General features: G+C 43.4%; 2 protein-coding genes across 5 annotated transcripts in view; one reads left to right on the top strand and one right to left on the bottom strand.

The window, feature by feature from the left end:
* Nucleotides 1–2246: 2246 nt before the first annotated feature.
* Nucleotides 2247–6818, bottom strand: B3GALT6 (beta-1,3-galactosyltransferase 6). Its single transcript, XM_039509020.1, has 2 exons — nucleotides 6606–6818; nucleotides 2247–5937 (listed from the first exon to the last, which is right to left on the bottom strand). The coding sequence occupies exon 2, from the start codon at nucleotides 5421–5423 to the stop codon at nucleotides 4383–4385; it is 1041 nt and encodes a 346-aa protein (XP_039364954.1). The 5' UTR covers nucleotides 5424–5937; nucleotides 6606–6818; the 3' UTR covers nucleotides 2247–4382.
* A 96-nt stretch (nucleotides 6819–6914) lies between these two features.
* SDF4 (stromal cell derived factor 4) overlaps nucleotides 6915–20592 on the top strand; it is a 42104-nt gene continuing 28426 nt past the window's right edge. Inside the window, exons 1-2 of one of the 4 annotated variants that reach the window (XM_039509018.1) lie at nucleotides 6915–6937; nucleotides 12636–13003. In XM_039509018.1, the coding sequence (XP_039364952.1) occupies nucleotides 12696–13003 (308 nt within the window). In that variant the 5' untranslated portion in view covers nucleotides 6915–6937; nucleotides 12636–12695. Of the gene's footprint in view, nucleotides 6938–7464; nucleotides 7598–8438; nucleotides 8587–12635; nucleotides 13004–20592 lie in introns of those variants that run through there. The other 3 variants (XM_039509016.1, XM_039509015.1, XM_039509019.1) reach the window with 3 other exon arrangements.

The raw sequence follows: 20592 nt of genomic DNA, 5'->3' as shown, positions 1-20592 counted from the left end.
AGTCTATACGTACAATTTGAAAACTATTAAAGAAATCATCTAGTGAATAACAAAAAAAAAAAGGTTAAAATGCTTTTAATGTTCTGTCAAACAGCATAGTTTTACTATAGCCCTGCAAAGAACACAAGTGTAATATTAATATAATACTTCAAACAAACAGTGACTTGCAGCCCACATCAACTGATATTTAGAAAATTGTTTAGGTCAATTAAGGTGAGCCATCTTCCTCTTGTCTTCCAGGGAAGAGTCCTGTGGACATTTTCTGTAACACCATAAGAGTAACAAGTATAAATGGCAGACTTTTTTTTTTAAATGAGGAACTCCCTTAGAAGTCAACTGAAATGCTATTTAATAAAAGTTTGATTCCATATAATTAATTTAACACAGACATAAAAAAAATTACAAATTAATATATTTTGGGCCTGATCTTGCTTCTATTGAAATCACTGGCAAAACTCCCACTAACTTTAATACAAGGATCTTTAAGGATAGGCCAAAATACTTTTTACTTGTTAGGATCAGAGGTTAGGCACTGTGGGTGAAATCCTGGCCCCAGTGAAGATAATGGACTTTCCCATTAGCTTCAATGGGGCTAGGATCTCACTTTGTTTTTCAAACAGCAGTACAGTATGTCTAATCACAAATCGTGAAATCCTTATATTGCATTACATTTTTCTGATGTCACCATCCCTTGTAAAAGAAATACAGAACTCAGTCAGAAGGTCAGAAAAACAATTTTCAGCTAGATTTGTCCTTTAAGAGAGAGAGAGAGAGAGAGTGAGTGAGAGTGTTTCCAGATCTGGGATGTTAAATGCTATTTTTAAAACATAGGTTCATAATTAAATGCAAACAAAATGTTTTAGTGCAACAATTAAGTTTGAAACATCAAGCACTTGAAAGTCAAGCAATATAAAATATTGCCTGGGTAAAGTTACTTGATACTTAACCTTAACATTGCATTAGCAATAGGTTTTTCACCTGTGACTTCCTAATTAAAGAAATACAGCTCTTGAGTTATTTGGCTTGTGAAGCGGATAATGATCCTGGATTTATAATGACTTCTGGGTCACTAATTCTCTTTGCTTATTAACTCAGCAGACTCTCTGCCCCAGTGACTAACAGAACCAACCATAAAACACTTTTTAAACTCACTGAACTGCAATTTACGTGGCTTGCAGATCTTGAAAACTTTGCCAATTCTACTGAATATCCAACATGCAAAATAGCAGCCATTAAAAATTCAACTTTGGAATTTTTAAAGCGTCAATCAGATCTACAAAAAGTCAGACAGGTTTGAAATTTTTTTATCTTGAGGCACTTTAGAGTTTTTCCAAGCATAAATATTCTGATCAGAACATATGGGAAAATGTTTTTTCTATATTCCAGAACATAAAAAAAAAGGATCAACTTACGTAAGTCATACCTTCCAGAACAATTAATTTTTGAGCTGAGGCAAAACATAGGTAATTCCAGACCAGAAGGACTTTGTTACTCAAATAGAACAAGATTTCTAGTAGAACTATATTCACCAAAATAATTTATGGACTTAATTCTGCAAGGTGCTGAGCAATCGGGTCTTGATTTTAATTCAAGTATGTGAATAGTCCCAGTGAAATCAAGAAGACTACTCATATGTTTAAGTAAGCGCTTTGCAGGACGAAGCTCTATATTCTTGGAACTCAGAGGCACAGCAAGAACTCAGTATTCTACAAAAAAAATATGAACGTGTGTGTGTGTGTTCGCATTTGTATGTTTTCTATGGGCCACATGTCACATGGGATTTGACAATTATTTTTCCATTCTTCTGAAGCTCAAATCCTCATCCTCAGATGAAAGCTCTGAAAGGAGAACCTTTCAAAAAGCAAAACAAAACAAAGCAACAACAAAGAAGCAACAATGCCCGTGACTTACATAAACATTGATATTTAGACAAATGGGTGATTAGTACATTCTTACCAAGTTAAGAGAGTCATGCAGCAGATTTTTGGATCTACAACTCAGACCCTGACTATTTAAATTAGGAACTGTACATCAATAAATTAAAGCATTTCACAAATAATACTTGTGAAACTTAACACACTTTCTTAAATAATTATAAAATATGATACTTAGCTATCTTAAGCTTTTAACAATACATAGTACATTTATAATATTTATAAATAAATAATCACAATTACAAACACTGAATTATATGTGTACAATACTAATTTAGCCCAAAGACCAAAGAGACATACAGACTTAAAAAGTATTACTGAAACCAATTTAATTTCTTGCAACCGGGTGAAGTCTTAAACTTTTTGTTCTGCAGGAATATATTCCACTGAAGGGCACATCTTCAGTAAGTGTCACTACGTCAAAGTACAAAAGACTAGACGCATCAGATTAAATAAGTTACTTTTTCAATGTCTTCATTAATTAATTTTGTTTTTAGAAGGAAAGTCACAGACTGTATTGTTGAATTACTTAATGTAAATAAGGAGTTATTTTCCTTTCCAACAGGGCTTTGGAGCGGAGTCTGGAGCTGGAGCGTGGAGCAGCTCTGGAGCAGTGGAGCTGCAGGTTTTTGCCTGGCGCTGGAGCGGAGCCAGAGCATAGCTCCATAGCCCTGCTTTCCAAAAGAGTTTTTTTTCCACTTAATCCTCTCAAGAAATTGTTTAAAACTAGATAGAAGAAATGGATTTTAATTGAGAAAATAAATTCACTTGATTCCTTTGGAATAAATTACTAAATCAGGTCTGAAAAGCAAAAATGTTACGATGTCAGTACCAACTCTTATTATTTAAAGTTGAAGTCTCCCTCCACAGGTAAGAGAAAGAGGTGTACCGTCCAGTGAAAGAAATAATAATAGTATGAAAGTGCACTATGCAACAAACCATAAGAAAGCCTGAAGGCATCAACTTTAAAGCTGTGTCTTTACTAGAAAAGAGATCTGTTGCTGACAAGGGTTTTCAGAACCAGTGTGGACAAAGGTGTAATTGTGTGCACAGATGGAACCATTTTCAACACCATTACGGGATGTCAGGATTATTCAGAGACACACAACTAAAAGTCTGCGCGGAAAACGTGCTAGAATTATTTGAGAGTGTAATGCATTCTGTCACTGTGCTAAAAGTGGCCCATTTATACTCTCAATTAAACACCAAACATGCCCGACAACCCTTGTCAGCAATGGATTCGTTTGTAGTGTAGAAAAAATAAATTCCAGTCATTTACATACCATATTAGCAACTAAAATAACCTATTCCTCAGATTATTTTTTTTTTAAACACAGAATTATTACTTTACTTTAAAAATCTAGTCCAGATAACTTGATAAAGATTTGTACTTCCAATTTGAGACGTTCCAGGTAACTCTTACTCACATAGGTAATCCTTACTGATGTAAATAGTCCTATTGTTTGCATAATTAGATCATATACTTCTCAGTGTGATCATTTTTTGTAAAAATTAGGAAATTAAGATTTCTTTGTACACAATGCACTTGGAGAATACAAGCACAGCTTCTAATCCCAATAACTGAGTGCTAGGTTTGTAGCATAAATGTTTACTTCCAAATCAAGATAGTTGAGAACCTATCCTAATACTGCAATATGGCATAACAACATACGCTTTTCCAAATACAGACCTATTTAGTAGCTGCCAGATAATCCAGGTTACGTAATACATCATAAACCATTTAAAAAAAAATGATTGAAGATTTAAATTCAGGGATATTACCCATGACCTATTCTAATTAAATCAGAACACTTTCCAAAGACTGGACACACCCTCCCCTCCCTCAGCGAGAGTATAAAGTAACTAGTGCAAATATCTGGAAAATGCTTCCCTTCATTTAGATGCCAGGCCAGTGGTTCTAACCAGCCACCTGCTTCCACTGGCACTAGCAACTGATTTGCTCTCTCTTTATTACAGTCTTCAAAACTTGCCAAATATGGTTGGCCAAAATGGCACTTTTTCCCTGCAAAAATTAAACAGCAGACATTATTTTCACAATCTCAGGGATGGAGTGAAGGCATGACATGTTCTTAAACAAACAAACTTTGGAATCTGGGACACATCTTCCAACCTGCACTTCATCCAAGTTATTTAAAAAAAAAAGTTTGCTTTTCCCTCCCTTTGCACTAAGTTCCATCACGTAACCTTTCCCTCACTTTTCCCCTTTATTCCTGTATTTTGTGTCTCCGTAGACAAACCACAGCACTTCAGTAGCTTTTATGCATTATGGTGCTATGTTGGTCCTGCACACAGGTCTTGATACATGAATCGTGCAAAAAAAGTCTCAGAATAATTTTTAAGCCTTACATACGGGGGTGTCCCAATATGACACTGATCCAGCCCAGAGAGTTCCCCTTTGATACTTTGCCCTTCCTTTTTCCAAAACTTTCAGGGGATGCCATCTTTCCTTTGGCAACACTGTGAAGGAGGCACTCCCCAGTCATACATGTAGGATAGCCTGAGCTTAACCTCCTCCTTGCAGAGCTTCCCTTCCTTGGCCAAAGTCTGATGCTTCTCTAACATGTCCTCAATGCTCTGCTTGTGAGTGACAATATACTTATTGTTGCAGCCCCGTGACTTGTATTCAGTGTCAAAACGTGGGTCATGCACCCTCTTCACATCAACAGGAGCCAACCAAGCACCCAGAGACACATCTTCACTCTGCCACATGTTGAAATAGTCTTGGCTGAGTCGCAGGTAATGCACCAGGTCTGCAGAAAGCACATAGCCACCACCTAGGGCGTAAGGCAAATAGTAGTCACATAGGAGCCAGGTGCTCTCTTTCCATTTGCCACCTGACTTCACTCGACCACGGCCAGAAAAGAAACCCCAGTAGAGACGACGTGGCTCCTTGGCCCTCAGCTCTTCCACAAGTACGTCCAGGCGTACAAAGGTGTCATCATCAGCCTTGAGGACAAAACGGAAATCCAAGTGCAGATCAAGCCAGACATACATTGCCAGGACCTTGGCAGTCAGGTTCTCGTAGGAATCACGAAGCTCAGGCAGCAACAGCAGGTCCCGGTGACGGCTCTGCTCCAACTCTAAGCTGTGAAGCTCCTCCTCAGCCAGGCTGCCTGTGCCTATCACGAAACGACACCAGATGTCATCCTGAGGGGGCCGGCCAGCCATCGAGAGCCAGGTGCTGCGGATGATACTGCGGCGCTCTGTATACTTGGGGCCGCTGGCAATGAGGACAGCCAGGAAAGCCGTCTCCTCAGGGGGTAGCAGGGCTGCCGGTAGGGGAGGCCCAGCTCCCACTCCACCGCGGGGTGGCTGCGGTGCCTGGTTGTGGGGCAGACCCCGACCTGGCAAGGGCCTGAGGCTCTCTGAGGTGCACTTGGCCAGGTAGAGCAGGACCACAGCGAAGAGCGCCAGGCCACCCAGGCCCAGCGCTGTCTTGTGGCGGCACAGGAGCCGCAGCAGCTTCATCGTGGCAGGGAGCGACACTGATGCCTCCTCGGGGGCCGAGGCGAGAACCAGGCCCAAGGATGCTATGGGCACACCCTTCTTAGATCAGCACCAGGCCAGGCCCAGCCCTCACACCTCCCTCCTCCTGGGCGGGCAGGACGAGGGCAGCGCAAACCTCGGCCCCCACAACGGATCCTGCCCCTCAACCACAGACGCCACCCTCAGCACCTTGCACGGCCCTGAGGATTAGGCGAAAATCGCAGCAGCCCCACTCCCTTCCTGCAGAATGTCCTGGATGGAGGCTGGTACGGGGAGCGGGCTGGGAAACTCTTCCTCTCCAAGCACAGCGAGGGCGCCACAAGTCCCCTCAGCAGTGGCTTCATGCCTGATCCCGCCACCTCTTTCTCTTCATTCACAGAGCCGGGTCGGTAGAGCAGCTCTGTCACGGCTGAGTCAGCGTTAGCAGCACCTGCTGCTGGGCCAGCTGCCCCTGTGCCAAGGGGAGAGACTCGAACAGGGGGAGGTGCTGAGACTCCTAGGGTGACCAGATGCAAGAATAAAATATTGAAACACATGCAGGGGGGAGGGGGAAATGGGAAGCGGGTGGACCCCCCCCCACCCCGAACTGCTCTTCTCACCTCCCCCCCGCCCGGACCATCAAGCCCCTCCCTCTCCCCTCCTTCCCCCCAGGCTGGACGGTCAAGCCCCACCCCACCATGCTGGAACCTCAAGCCCCCTTCTCTCCCCTCTGGGCTGGAACCCAGAGCCTCCTTCTCCCCGAGCTGGAACCCGAGACCCTCCCCAGACTGGAACCCCAGGCCTCTTCCTTCCTTCCTCCCTCCCCACCCAGGCCGGAGCCCCAGCCCCTCTTTCTCCCCACCCTCGCCTCCTTTCTCCACCCCCAAGCTGAGCTCCCCTTTCTCCCCACCCCCGGGCTGGAACCCTGAGTCCCACTCCCCAGGCTGGAACCTCGAGCCTCTTCCTTCCTTCCTCCCGCCCCCCGGACTGGACCCCCGAGCCCTTCGCTCTTCCCCGCTCCCCCCCGGCACCCCGATCCGCTCCCCCGGCTCCCCAGCACCACGGGTCGGGGGCGCACCGCCCCGGCTCCAGCCCCGGCTCCGGCCCCCGCTGCAAGGAGAGGGCTCAGGGCTGGGGTAAGGAGGGTTGGGCGCGGGTGGGGGCTCCGGGCCGGGCGGTCCTTACCTCGGGCAGCTCCCCCGCAGCGGAGCTACCTCCCTCCGGGTGCCAGGCGGCGCGAAGGCCAGGTGGCTTTGCGCGCTGCCGCTGCTTCCGCCCGCAGGCCCCGCCCCCCGCCGCGCCCATTGGCCACAGGTCCCGACCAATGGGAGCTGCGGAGCCGGCGCGGGTGGCGGGGGCCGAGCCGGGAGATGTCGCCGCTTCCGTGGGGCTGCGGGGAGCCAGCTCGGGCGCCTGCTAGCCCCGCGCCAACCGGGCGCCTGGCAACCCTACCCAGCGGAACAAAGGGTTAAATATCGGGTCACCCTGAGCCTGCTTCTGGGCCCTTCCCATAAGAGGCCAGTGTGAAAACCCAAAGACTCTGGTGCCCGGGGCTCTCTTGTGGGAAGGAGGTGGAGGGTGTGCAGCGAGGGGCTGACATGGGGCCTTTGGACAAATTAATCTGAATGCCAACATCCAGATCCTCAAAGGCGTTGAGTGTCAGAGGGGGAGTCGTGTTAGTCTGGATCTGTAAAAGCAGCAAAGAGTCTTGTGGCACCTTATAGACTAACGGACGTTTTGGAGCATGAGCTTTCGTGGGTGAAGTGGGTATTCACCCCGAAAGCTCATGCTCCAAAACGTCTGTTAGTCTATAAGGTGCCACAAGACTCTTTGCTGCTTTTAAAGGCATTGAGGTGCCTAACTCCCAGAGAAATCAATGGAAATTAGGCACCTTAGTACCCCTGTGAACTAATTTAGAAACCATCAGCTTGGGCTTCCCAGTCAGGGGTTGAATCCGACTGCTTTATGATGGAATGGCATTTTTTTTTGGAGACTTCCGTGTTGTACTTTGGAAACTCAACTTTTTTTTTTAAATTAATCCTCTTGCCTGTATGCTGGCAAAGATAACCTGCACATTGTGAACTAAGCATGACACAGTGATGTCTGCCTGAGTCAGCAGACAACCTTATGCAATAACTCAGAGCTGAGGGGACCAAGGCCTGGAGAATGGCATTAAGGTACCGATTTGATAGAAAAGTTACCACCCTCTTGCAAAACAAAAAATTGATTATATTATATTATATTTGTGTGATCTATTGAGATTCCCCTTCCAGTTTTACTTTTTTAAATTATTATCATTAGAAGTAAACAATTATTTATATTATGATAGCCCCAGAGTCCCCACTTGGGATTGAGGTCTGATTGCACAGCACATAAATAAGAGACAATCAGGGCTTACATCTGAAAGAAACAGAGCTGACAAGAGGTAGAGGGGTAGGGTTATGGCATAGAAGTAAATGAGGATGAAATGGGAGAGTTTTGTAAGTTACACTTTGCTGTTTTATTTGTTGTTACTTTGGAGTAGAGGAATGCTGAGAAGCAGTAGGAATGGGGAAGTTAGGAAGAGTAAGGGAGCTGGTAAATTCCATTTCTTAATATTTCTATTTTATATTATCTCAGCTTGATCAGTGTCATCTGACAGCAGCATAGAGGGTCCTCTGGCCCCAATCAAAGATGGTTGCCAACGGTATCCAGATAACATTTGCTTCTCTGCCCCAATCAAAGATGGCCGCCCATTGCCACTGAAAGAATAGCTACTAGGGCTCTCTGCCCCAAACAAAAATGGCGGCCCACTACGGGCGAGCCTTCTCTCCCCTGATCCAAGATGGTCGCTCACTCTGAGGTCCTTTTTGTATAGGTGACCTTGGCGGTGCCTGCTTTGAACTCGCTCTTTCTTGGCACCGCTCAGGTGTCCGTTCCTCTCAGGAGAGAGACGTCTCCGTGTGTGTAGCCTCCGGATCCCGCCCCTGTGCTGTGGCTCCTTCCCTCCACTCAGGCGGGGAGGGAAGCCCCGGGGTCCTCGCGCTAGTGTTGAGTGGCGCTTCCGGTTTCCGGTCCCCCCTTAGCAATCGCTGCCTGAGGGGGTTTCGGAGGAGGGTCGGCAGGGGCGCGGAACCGAGGGGCCCGGCCGGGCTGGGCATGAGGAGCCTGGCCGCATCCCGCACAGGTACCGGCGTTGGCGTGGGCCGCCTGCCGCGGAGCCCCCCCCCTCCCCCCGGCTTGCGGCGGGTTGGGAGGGGAGCTCTGAGGGGCTGGGGGGAGGAAGGGAGCCGAGTCTCTCTGGACCTACCTGGGTTGGGGGGGGAGGAGCCTACACAGCGGGGCGGGGCGGGGCGCTGCGTGGAACCTGAGGCCGCTGGTGGGAGGGGAGGGTGGATGGAGACTTGGGGTCTGGAGATGGCCGTGAGGGTTAGGGGGCAGGGCGGCAACACTGGGGCCTGGGGGTGTCAGCGGGTTCCTTGCCCCCCCTGGTCGCTCGATGATCCTCGTCCGTCCCTTTCAGCTCCCTTTCCCCCGCTCTCCCTTCTATCGCTAGTTGTGTGTTAGTGCACGTGGCTCGTATTCCTGGGGGAATTCCGTGCCGCAAACAAACAAAACCCCGCTTTCCCTGCACAATATTTTAAAATCTGCCTATTTTATTTGTCAGAATGACACTATATAGTCATGCCAGTTTCAATTGTTTTGGTAACTTATTTCAAAATACCTGTAACAAAACAGATGACAAAATTCCCCTAGGAGCAGGGAGTTAAAGAAACCCCTACGCCAACCCAGTTCCTGTTTCTGTGCCCCCTCTCCCCCAGAGCCCAGCTTGGGGGAGGGAACTCACACCATCCTCCCCAGTGCTTCATTTGTAATGAAAGAGGGGCTAAAACAATTTTTTTTTACTTTCATAACTGATGCAGTAAGCCCAGAGGTGCCAGGGCTATGAACTGCTGAGCCTAGAGATGCCTTGGAACAAATTAAACACAGCCTAACATAAGAACTAGGGGCCTCCAAATGAGATTAATGGGCAGCAGGTTTAAAGCAAATAAAAGGAAGTTCTTCTTCACACAGCACACAGTCAACCTGTGGAACTCCTTGCCTGAGGAGGTTGTGAAGGCTAGGACTGTAACAAGGTTTAAAAGAGAACTAGGTAAATTCATGGAGGTTAAGTTCATTAATGGCTATTAGCCAGGATGGGTAAGGAATGGTGTCCCTAGCCTCTGTTTGTCAGAGGGTGGAAATGGCTGGCAGGGGGAAAAGGAAATTCTGCACAGAGCATTGATTTTTGCACAAATTCTGCACTGCACAGTGGTGCAGAATTCCCCCAGGAGTAAGTGGCTGTATACAGTATGTACAGTTTGTTCATGCTGACAGCTTTTCCTCAAGTTGCTGTATAGTTGAGCCATTGGGTGGGATGAGGCAAATGAAGGTTCAGTAACAGAGTTTGGTAGAAAGTGGGGTTAGCCTGCAAAAAGGGAAACTCGAAATGGGTGTGTTCAATTCAGCCTTGTAAAAATGGTCATGAAAATGTATCAGCCCTAACAGAATCTGCTTACATTTACCATGATGGGACTCTGGTAGCTGGATTTTTTTTTTAATTAACTAAAAAAATCGAGTGCCCTCTAAGCAGCTTTCCCTTAATTAAAAACAAAATTATTAAAACATTCACTCTCTCCCCCCACCCCATGTTTAGAAAGATCTTTTGGCTGGGCCTGAGAGTAATAAGAACAATGTTATTGGGCTGTTGTTCCCCTCCTTCTTAATTCACTTTCAATTTCAGCTTCCTTGCAGTGATTACTTGTAAACACTCTTGCAGTGGCTGGATAATGACATCCACTATAAACAAATAGCGAAACTCACTAGACACAAAGTTATGTGAAATGCACAAACCAAACAAACTAGAGAAAATATTTTCCTTTTTCAATCTCTTTCAGCTACAGTAATTTTAGGGATTATTGATAACAGTAGTAGGTACAAAATTTTCAGATGGAGAAGTGATGCTTGAAATTGATATTTATTGTCCCAGTATAATGGTGGTGGTGGGGATTTTCTCACATGTCAAAATAATAGTTCTGTCCAGGAAGGTGTGCAAACAGAAACTTACAAGGTTGATTTTAATTGTGTAGTTCTTCGGCATGGGAGGAAAAATGTCCTCTTCTGATCTTAGATGTGATCGTATTAATTTCTGAAACATTATGGTTGATAGTCCTCAAAACAATGAGCAAATGTCTTTAGCTTGTCTGTTGTAATTATAAACGTGTGATACTGTTATGACTCTACCAGGATTCTGTCTGAAACTTACTTCTGTAATTGGCTAAATCTCCTTTTACCAGGATGTTTTAGTAAATGCACTTTTGATAATAACTTTATCTCTTGAGATTTAAAATATTGTTTTACTCTGAAAAATGACTTAAAAAACAAAAAAAAGAAGCATTGTGATGTTCCCTGTTTATTTCTCACTGATACAACATCGGATTTGCTCAGTTCTAAGTAAAGATTCTTTCCTACTTGCCTGCCCCAGAAACATTTCTTGGGAACTTGGTCATGCGCTGCCCGCAAAGAGTCTTGAAACAGTCTTTTTGTTGGCATACATTCTAGGTTAGAATCAGCTCTCTTTCAGAGTTGAACTTCATTTGGAGTGCTGTCTGCAATACAGTTAGTAAAAGGAGTAAAAACTTAATTCAGGTCCTGATTTTGCAAATACTTGTCCAGTGAAGCACTTTTGATTGTGAGAAGCTGGGAGTGGATGACAGGGAATGGATCACTTACTTGATGATTGCTTGTTCTGTTCATTCCCTCTGAAGTACCAGGCATCTGCCAGTGTTGGAAGACCGGACACTGGACCATCGGTCTGACCCAATGGTCAGACCCTTCTTATGTACGTATATGTGTGTTTGGAAAATTGGGGCCTTAGGTCCTAGTTCTTCAGTGAGTTTTATGGCCACGCAGTGCCTCATTGACCACAAGTGGTACTCTGTACAGGCACAAGCATCTGCCTGCATCAGGGGTGGGCCATGAATGCTCACAAAATTGGGGATGGGGTGCGGGAGGGGGTGAGGTCTCCGGTTGGGGGTGCAGGCTCTGGAGTGGGGCCAGAAATGAGGAGTTCAGGGTGCGGGAGGGGGCTCCGGCTGGGGATGCAGGCTTTGGGCTGGGGCTGAGGATGAGGAGTTTGGGGTCGAGGAAGGTACTTCAGGCTGGGACTGAGGGGTTCGGAGGGCAGGAGGGGAATCAGGGCTGGGTTGGGGTGTGGGGAGCTATAGGAGTGGCCCCGACTCTGCTTCTGAGCTGGAGTGCCAGAGTGGGGCAAGCCCCAGCAGGAGCTCAAGGGCTGGATTAAAATGGCTGGCGGGCCAGATCCAGCCCGTAGGCTGCAGTTTGCCCACCCCTGGCCTACATGGTGCCCAGTGCAGGATGGGGGGCTTAGCAGCAAGCTGATGTGACTCTGACTCTATAAAACCGAGGTTCTTAACCTTTACTGCAGCCTGCGCCCCTTTGGTTCTCCAGATATGTTCTCGCATCCCTTATCAAAAATCAAAATATGTTCTCACACCTCTTGAACCTAGATATATTTTATTTGTATATTACAGTAATTGTTAAATGTATAATGTTAATAAATACATATGTTCCATGAAACAAAGTAGTTGTACTTACATGCCTGTGCTTAATTTGTGTTTTCAATGATCTACCTTCTAAAAAAATCTGGCATGTCTTGCACCCCCAGAAAGGGCATCTTTCACCCCCAGGAAGGCCATTTTGCACCTCAGGTTAAGAACCACTGCCATAAAGGGAGGAGATCTGTTAAATAAGACGCTTTTCATACCAAAACCCCATGTTTCTCTGTTGGTTGTGGAATGTAGCTTCATATCTCTTAAACTTGCTTGATGCATGCTAGAATTATGCCGGTAATGTAACATTTTGCCTCAGCCTTTGTCATCTGATCTATGCATGTGCTCTTTTGAAACAGATGTACATTGAACTTCACGACATTCCCTGCTCCCTTTTTTTCTTTTGGTAGCTGGAACTACTTTTGCATCTGCACTAAACTGTTTTGCTAAACCTGTTTCTTACTCTAGTTACTTATACAACATTCATTTATTCTAATTGCAAAACAGGTTTCTATCATTTAAAATAAGCTGGGTTTTTACTTTTAGATTTGGAGCTTAAAATAAAATTGTAGCTTTACAATTTTAGGTTCCTTATTTCTGCTTTTTTTTCCCCCTCTACCTCCAGGTCATCTAATCTCTTTTACCATAATTTAATTTGTTAATATTTTGGACAAGAACAACAACAATGATGTCAAAACAAGCCTTCCTCTGCAGTTTGGGCTCTCTCTATTTGTCCCTCCTGTTTGTGTTTCTGCTGATGGATGTCTATGCCAGGCCTGCAAACAATTCTGCCTTAAAAGAGAAAGCAGTTGACAGCAAAGATGAGAATGAGATCCTGCCCCCAGACCACCTGAATGGGGTCAAAATGGAGATGGATGGACATCTTAACAAGGAGTTTCATCAAGAGGTTTTTCTAGGAAAAGAGATGGAAGAATTTGATGAAGATTCTGAACCAAGAAGGAACAGAAGGAAGCTTATGGCCATATTTTCAAAGTAAGTTATGTTATAGTGTATCAAGAAAAATATGCAGCCAGTCCCGCTGCATTTATATTTCTTTCTCTACTTCCTTGATGTTCAATTCATTAAACTTCTTTGAAAAACAAGATTGAAAGGTTTTTTGAAGGGTGATTACAATGAGAGGAATGAGCAACCTTGCCTAAAGCATTACATTTGTGTTAGTGAAGTATTCAACTAACTTAGACTCTGACCCTTTAAACTAATCAGTGGGGTTTAATGAGTGCGGTTCGCCCCACCTCCAGTGTCCAGGCACTTTAATCAGCTTTCAGGATTGGGGCCTTAGATTGTTGGTAAAATCCACCACAGAAAATGAAATTCCCACGTGAAAAAACTTACTGTTAAGTAACTTCATGGATTACTAAAATTGAAAGATTTAGGAGTTCCCCCCCGCCCCCCTCCCAGCTTGTTTACTTTTTGGATTTGAGTGCTTTGGGTATAGTCAGGCTCATTTTCTAGTCTCATGCATTAGTGCAGTAGAATTTTTCCAAAGGATAGGGCACTCACTGTGCATTGGAAAACATGGGTTCTGTTCCAGACTCTGCCACTGGACCGGCACTGTGACCTTGGGCAAGTCACTTCATTTCTCTGTTACTCAGTTTTAATCGATGTGTAAGTATATGTTTAGGACTGCTGTTGGGCCTGCGCTTATTTCCCTTCTAGTATGATCCACAGAAATACTAGCAGGGGAAAAGAAAATATTGTGGAAAGAATCAGGATTAAAGAAAAAGGACAAACTCAGCAAAAAGCTCACTTTCTCATAGCACATATAGTCACTTTTTGTTCAAAACCCCCTTGAAGTTGATACTATGTCTGACTCTTTTTTTTTCTTGTATTTTACATGTTTAAATGCTTAAATAACTCCTGTCACCTTAGTATTTTGGTCCATCCCAAGTATTTATAAACTGAAATTTCTTTCCCTTTCTTCATGTGTTCCTGAAGAGCTTGCAAAATTCTGTTACTGCTGCAGTTAAACATATGTAGGCAACTCCCCAGAGCTTAGAAAGTGAAGTATAATGAAAGATAAGGTATATTTAAATTATGACATCATGTTAAACATCATTACTTGAAGTTCCTCAGAATAGATGGGCTTTTATTCTAATGTAACAAAAAAAAATTAAATCCTATTTTAAGCATAAAAATATGCCCACTTTTTGTATTTGTTTATAAAGCACCTTTCATTTTATTAGGAGAGGCTTAAATCAACAACTAGATAAATTTCCTGTGTTAGCAGACCTGTAAATCAGTGCACTAAAGTGCACATGTGTAAGTTTTAGGGCTAGAACATATGAAGAATAAAAGCAGTGAATTGTCACTACCACTAGATGGCAGAGTTGCTTCTCGTTTGTGTTTTGCAACCCTGGGGTTACTTGTTATAACAGTGTAGACTGAGTTGGTACTTCTAATATTTTTAGGTAATTCTGGTGGCAGTAAAAAAAGATCTTCAATATGTTAAGTTTTTTCATTTTGTTTAATTGTGCTGGAATTGGCAGGGAGGCTTTGCAATCCATTTTTATTGGAACAGTTTATAACTGAGTATCTGGCAAGGATGGAGGTGACTATGCATTTGCAATTTTGAAGACTGCTAATTTCCCCAGATATTTCTCTGCAGCAATTCTGTTCTTTAACTTGGAAAACAGGGTATTGCTTCTTCAGCAGGGTGTTGCTTCTTCTGTCAGTGTAGCTCCATTCAGGGTGGTTTTTTTTTTTTTTTTTTAAGGTACTCATTTAGCACTCCGTTCTCCCTGCCAAACAAAGCAATCTACTTCAATGAAATGTCTGATTTGTAATTCCTGGGAGCAGGATAGTTCTGTGGTGGGTTGTAATGACACCTCCCCTGTTAGAGTCCTGCGCAGATACAAAATTTGTATCTGCAAAAATGGTCTGTGGATATCTGCATCAATGGATATAAAGCAAATATCCATGGATTTACAGGACTCTGTCATTACAAGGAATACATTTTGTAATACTTAATACACCTTTAAAGTGCTGTATCACTAACTAAACTTTACAGCACTCCTGTGAGATGGTCACTTATTATTCTACTTTTAAACCTGGGAAGAACTGAGGCGCAGATATTAAGAGGATTGCTCAAAGCTAAAGAGAGTTTTGTGTCAGACTAGGGAGTTCCTGGCATCTAACTGTTCGCTTGGATCATGGCTCTTTTTTATGGTAGACTGGAACCTTGCAAAACTTTTTGGCTCTTTAGCCACTGCAACAAACCCAGCTCTAAAATCATAACTTACTAATGAAAAACACTGGTGTATCTGTGCTGTATTGTCAACAGCGGATGTCTGAAAGGGTTAACACAAAGCTTATTTTTCAAATGCTAACCAATGTGTATAGCAGTGGTTCCCAAACTTGTTCTGCCACTTGTTCAAGGAAAGCCCCTGGCAGCCTGTGCTGGTTTGTTTACCTACCGCGTCCGCAGGTTTGGCCAATCGCGGCTCCCACTGGCCGCGGTTCACTGCTCCAGGCCAATGGGAGCTGCTAGAAGTGGCAGCCAGTACGTCCCTTGGTCCTCGCCACTTCCAGCAGCTCCCATTGGACTGGAGCAACGAACTGCGGCCAGTGGGAGCCGCGATCAGCCAAACCTGCAGACGCGGCAGGTAAACAAACCGGCCTGGCCCGCCAAGGGCTTCCCCTGCACAAATGGCAGAAAAAGTTTGGGAATCATTGGTGTATAGTTATCCTGGCTTACCCTTCTACACTGAAAACTAAAATAATTTATTGCTAATCTGCTGTTCAGCCAGTCACTCCACTGACCGTTTATTTACAAATTAAGGATTTATTCTTAAGACTGTATCAAATAAACATCTGGCAATAATGAAACTGAAAGCTGATTAGCACATTCAGATCTTGATTAGGGACTTTTGTAAATCACAAATTGCAGTCTCCCTTTGCTTTTATCTATTTGTTGTGATGGAGGCTGCCTTGGCAGGTCAAAAGCAGTTTAGCTGCCTCTGTCCTGACCGTAGAAATGATTATCGACCTAATTCAAGTGCTTTTCCACATTGTGTTCCCTCATGAGATCAGATTAGAAGGTTCGCCGAATTCTTTGGGGAATTAGAAGAAGCTTGTTTTCCAGATGATTGAGTTAGGAGATAAAAATGATCTTCCTTCGACCACTGGTAAGGAGTCTGGGAAAAGGAAAAATGCCTCTTTTAAAGACTTTTAAAAAAAATTACTTTTATTTTTTTAATGAGCCAGCAGCTAAGGTTCCGGGATCTGTTTATATGCCACTTAGAATGGTACCCTCAAAGTGCAGCTCAGCCTTCTGGCTAGAGGGGTGAAAACATTATCTAAGGTGTTATCTAATGGGGTGATTAAGGAACAAGGTGAGACACTATTCCTTTCTGGAAAAGGCAACTCAAAGGTAGAGTTTTTATCCTATCTACATTCTTCTAGATAAATTAGTAACTATTGGATCTTTTAGGTGCTTATCAAAAACAGACATGTTTTCAAACCTAAACACTGAGACAGAGATTTGAAACTCTGAGACAAGTGCATAAAAGCAGTAGCTGCTGTATGAGGGAGTAATCTTATATAGGTCCCGTCTTACATGGAGATTGAGGAAACTGCAATGAGACAGTTTCCAACCCGTCCTCCCATCTCTTGTACAGTTGGGGGATGCTGTCTTTTTAAATGGATAACTTGACCCAGTAGCTAGATATTTAACTGATACTGCCTTTGAACCAACAACTGGGCTGAAATGACTAGAGTTCAGGGGACTAGAATTTTTTTTCTTTAACTTTGAGCCTGGAATTTTTTATATTTAGCAAAGTACAACTAAAGCCCCTTTAATGGACTGGTGTTTAGAGTAAACTGTGCCCAAAGTAGATCTGTCAGCTGTGTTCTGCAGCTAACTCTTCTTAAATATATTAAAATAAACATTGGTTATATTTTCATGTTCTATCTGATTTTTCCCGTACCAGAAGATTTGGTTAGCCTTGTTTGTTATTCTGTGGTATCACTCTTATCAGCCAAAGTGTTCTTTGATCAAGTTAATTAGGGATGCAGCCTTTCTTTCATAGAAAATAGTAGCTGACATTTTTGTGGTCAGTAATTACCGTATATACTCGTTCAATAGCCCGTTCGTTTATACCCAAAATGGATAGGTAAAAATAGCAAAAACTGTATGACCTTTTCATAAGCCGACCCAATATTTCAGGGGTTGGAAAACTTTGGCTCCCGGGCCGTCAGGGTAAGCCGCTGGCGGGTCGGGTTCCCAGCCAGTGGGAATTGCGGGAAGGTGAACTGTGGCCACAGGGAGCTGAGGGGCTCCATGCCTGCAGATGCTCAAGGTAAACAAAACTACAATGTATTAGATCAGGGATCGGCAACCTTTGGCACGTGGCCCACCAGGGTAAGCATCCTGGCGGGCCAGGCCGGTTTGTTTACCCGTCGCGCCTGCAGGTTTGGCCGATCACAGCGCCCACTGGCCGCGGTTCGCCATTCCAGGGCAATGAGGCCGGCGGGAAGCGGCGCAGACCGAGGGATGTGCTGGCTGCCACTTCCTGCCACCCCCATTCTCCTGGAGCGGAGAACTATGGCCAGTGGGAGCCGTGATCGGCCAAACCTGCAGGTGCGGCAGGTAAACAAACCGGTGGGCTGCATGCCAAAGGTTGCCGATCCCTGTCTTAGATATTCAATTCAATAATTCCATAGAGTTTAAAATCGTCAAATTTTGGTGTAGACCCGTTTATAAGCCGACCCCCACTCTTTGATGTGAAACCTTTTTACCAAAAATATTTGGCTTATGAACGAGTATATACGGTGATGTGTTTTTGATCAAATGCAGTTTGTCTTGTGGGGTAAGCCCAATGATGTAATGTGCTGAATATTTATAATTGGAACTTAATGTAACTTTCAGATCTGAAAAATACCAATTTTATAACATAATTAGATTTTGCACATCAATCATCTATAAGAAACTAGACCTAGGAACTAAGAATACATGCCCATGCAATGTCTCACTGTTGTAGCTGTTCCAACAGTCATGCATTATGTACAATTTAAAAATGATGGGGATGAGCTAGGCAGAATATGGTGATAAGTTCTGTGTTCAATGCAGCACAGCCTTTTTTGTCCATTGCATTTTAACTAGTCCTCTGCTCATATTAGCCTGTACAGTTTTCTAAGGCTGTGTTCCTTGCTATACAGTTTATGACTATAATTCAAAGAAACCTAAACTTTTTTCTTTTCAGAGATTATAGAAAGCCTGGAATAGATAAGATTGTGTAATTGAAGAGAGTAAGTTACTTGTCATAAGTCTTGGCTTCTGTTTGTAAGGCTACTCTTACTTAGTGGAGACAAGATGTTCCTCTAGCACAAAGTCATTCTAAATGTAGTGACTAAATATGTATTAAAAACAGACTGTTCCAGTACTTTTGGTGGAGTCACTAGGGGGTGGGGGGCAGTGTTTTCTGGGTTTTTTGGGGTGTATGAGGACATAAAAAAAGTGTGAATCTGGTACTAAGGTATTAAAGACTCTTCATTCTCTGTCCAATTACTGAGAGAGAAAGCAGGGAGAGGCAGTAACTTCAGTTTCTCCCTGTGATAAGAGCAAATTTATTTTTAATTATGTTTAAAAAGGAAGTTAAAGAACATTCAGGTTCCACAGGGGAATTAACTGAGAGGGTATGATCTTCACGATTCAGACATGCCAATGGGCTAATTGATTTAAACAGTAACTTGCCTGTTGTAAAGACTTGAGGTATTTTCATAAAGTCTGAAACCTGGATGTTTAATGAAGTATTTTTGCAAAAAAAAAACCAAACCAAAAACAAAAAACTTTTTTTTTAATTCTTGTTATAGGAAAAGCATGCTAAATTGAATTTGTGGGTCAACGCAGAAAAACTCCATATTTATCTGTCTCTAAAACCAAAAACAACAACAACAAAAAAGTCCCCTGAATTGTTTCCTGCTGGAAGTACACTGAGATAAGGGCTAATTTTGACAAGACATCTGTCATTGAAGTCTTGGCCAAAAATGATCACTTTATGCAGAAATTCCTGATGTATATCATAAGAACATAACGTAAGATCATCATAACATATAAACATATCTGCTTTTCTTTTTATCTTTATGTAAGAAGGTGAGTATTTGGACACTTGGTGGGCCAAGAAGTGTGTTAAGATATTCAGTATTCAATGTGTGGCCATACCATGAATTACCATAGACTAGACTGGATGCCAGAATTCAAACCAAAAAGAACAGGAGTACTTGTGGCACCTTAGAGAGACTAACAAATTTATTTGGGCATAAGCTTTCATGGGCTAAAACCCACTTCATCGGATGCATGCCCAAATAAATTTGTTAGTTTCTAAGGTGCCACAAGTACTCCTCGTTCTTTTTGCTGATACAGACTAACACGGCTACCACTCTAAAAGAATTCAAACCACAAATCTCAGTTGTAAAGGTGGGCTTTCTTGGTTAATTAAATCTGTTTTGTAGTTTGAATTTAGTAATTCCATTTCAGTAATATAGTACATGTGGTTTCCTGTCAGGATGTGTGTGTGGTAATGGACCTACCACTGTGCACGTCTGGAAAGTGAGTATTAACCTTTTAATTGTTCATATTTTGCTAATATCTCTTGCCCCTTATAAGCACACACATTTGGGAACTGAATGCCAGTCCTTGACTAATAATTCATGGGGTCCCTAGCCAGAAAACTTACATCCTGTCTGCTTCCAGTATGTGTAGGGGTAAGGTTGTTTCCCTCTTTCTCCTGTGGAACGCCTGAGCTCAGTCCTTCTTGAGGCAGAGCACATGGGGTTCTTAACAAGCACTGAAAGGGAAGAGGCTGAACTTTAGTGATGCTTGCAGGCTCTCATAGCACTTGAGGTCCATTATTCTTATCGCTCAGAATAGAAGTAGGGGAGTGGTTATGTTGGGGATTGCCAAAACCAATGGAGTATTTTAATGTAGTAGTTAAAAAGGGCATAATTTGGGGATAATGTTGAAGTACATCTGGTATACCTAAGCACAATTTTCATTTATAATGCCATCACCTATCCTTTTGTGGGGGAAGGCAGATGAGACTATAGCCATGCAGTGGTAGATTTGGACAATTATACTGAAAGTGGAATGAAGCTCAGGGGACATGTTAGCTTGCTTGTCGTTATAAAGTTAGATTTTTAGATTTGACGGGTTGTTTAGCTAAAAACGTTACCTACCTTGATAGTTGTGTCCTATTTGTCATGATCTGTGCATTTTTAAAGTGTGCTGCATCTAGAGATTTTAAAAAGTAGTCTAGCAAACTCTTGTATATCACTTCAACTGTAAATAATTACATTGTTCTCATTATTAAATATTACCTTTTGAGTCTGGTTTTCATTATCTGTATGCAACGGGAATAGTCTTGTTCCTAAACAAATTGTATATTTAGAGCTAATGGAAATTGCTAGCCTGACAATCTTAATATATACAGCATGAGCAGGAGCAGTACAGTCTTCCCCAAATGGCTATGCCAGGAAACCTGATGTGGGGAATGGACTCTAGCTCCGAGAAGGGAGTTCAGTCTCCTTTCAGTCATTGACTTGTCTGCTGAGGTTGCCACAAAGGT

The sequence above is a fragment of the Mauremys reevesii genome, linkage group 21 (genome assembly GCF_016161935.1).
Source record: "Mauremys reevesii isolate NIE-2019 linkage group 21, ASM1616193v1, whole genome shotgun sequence".
Lineage (NCBI taxonomy): Eukaryota > Metazoa > Chordata > Testudines > Geoemydidae > Mauremys > Mauremys reevesii.
Note: the sequence above shows the minus strand (reverse complement) of the source record. Positions and strands in the feature narration are given on the sequence as shown.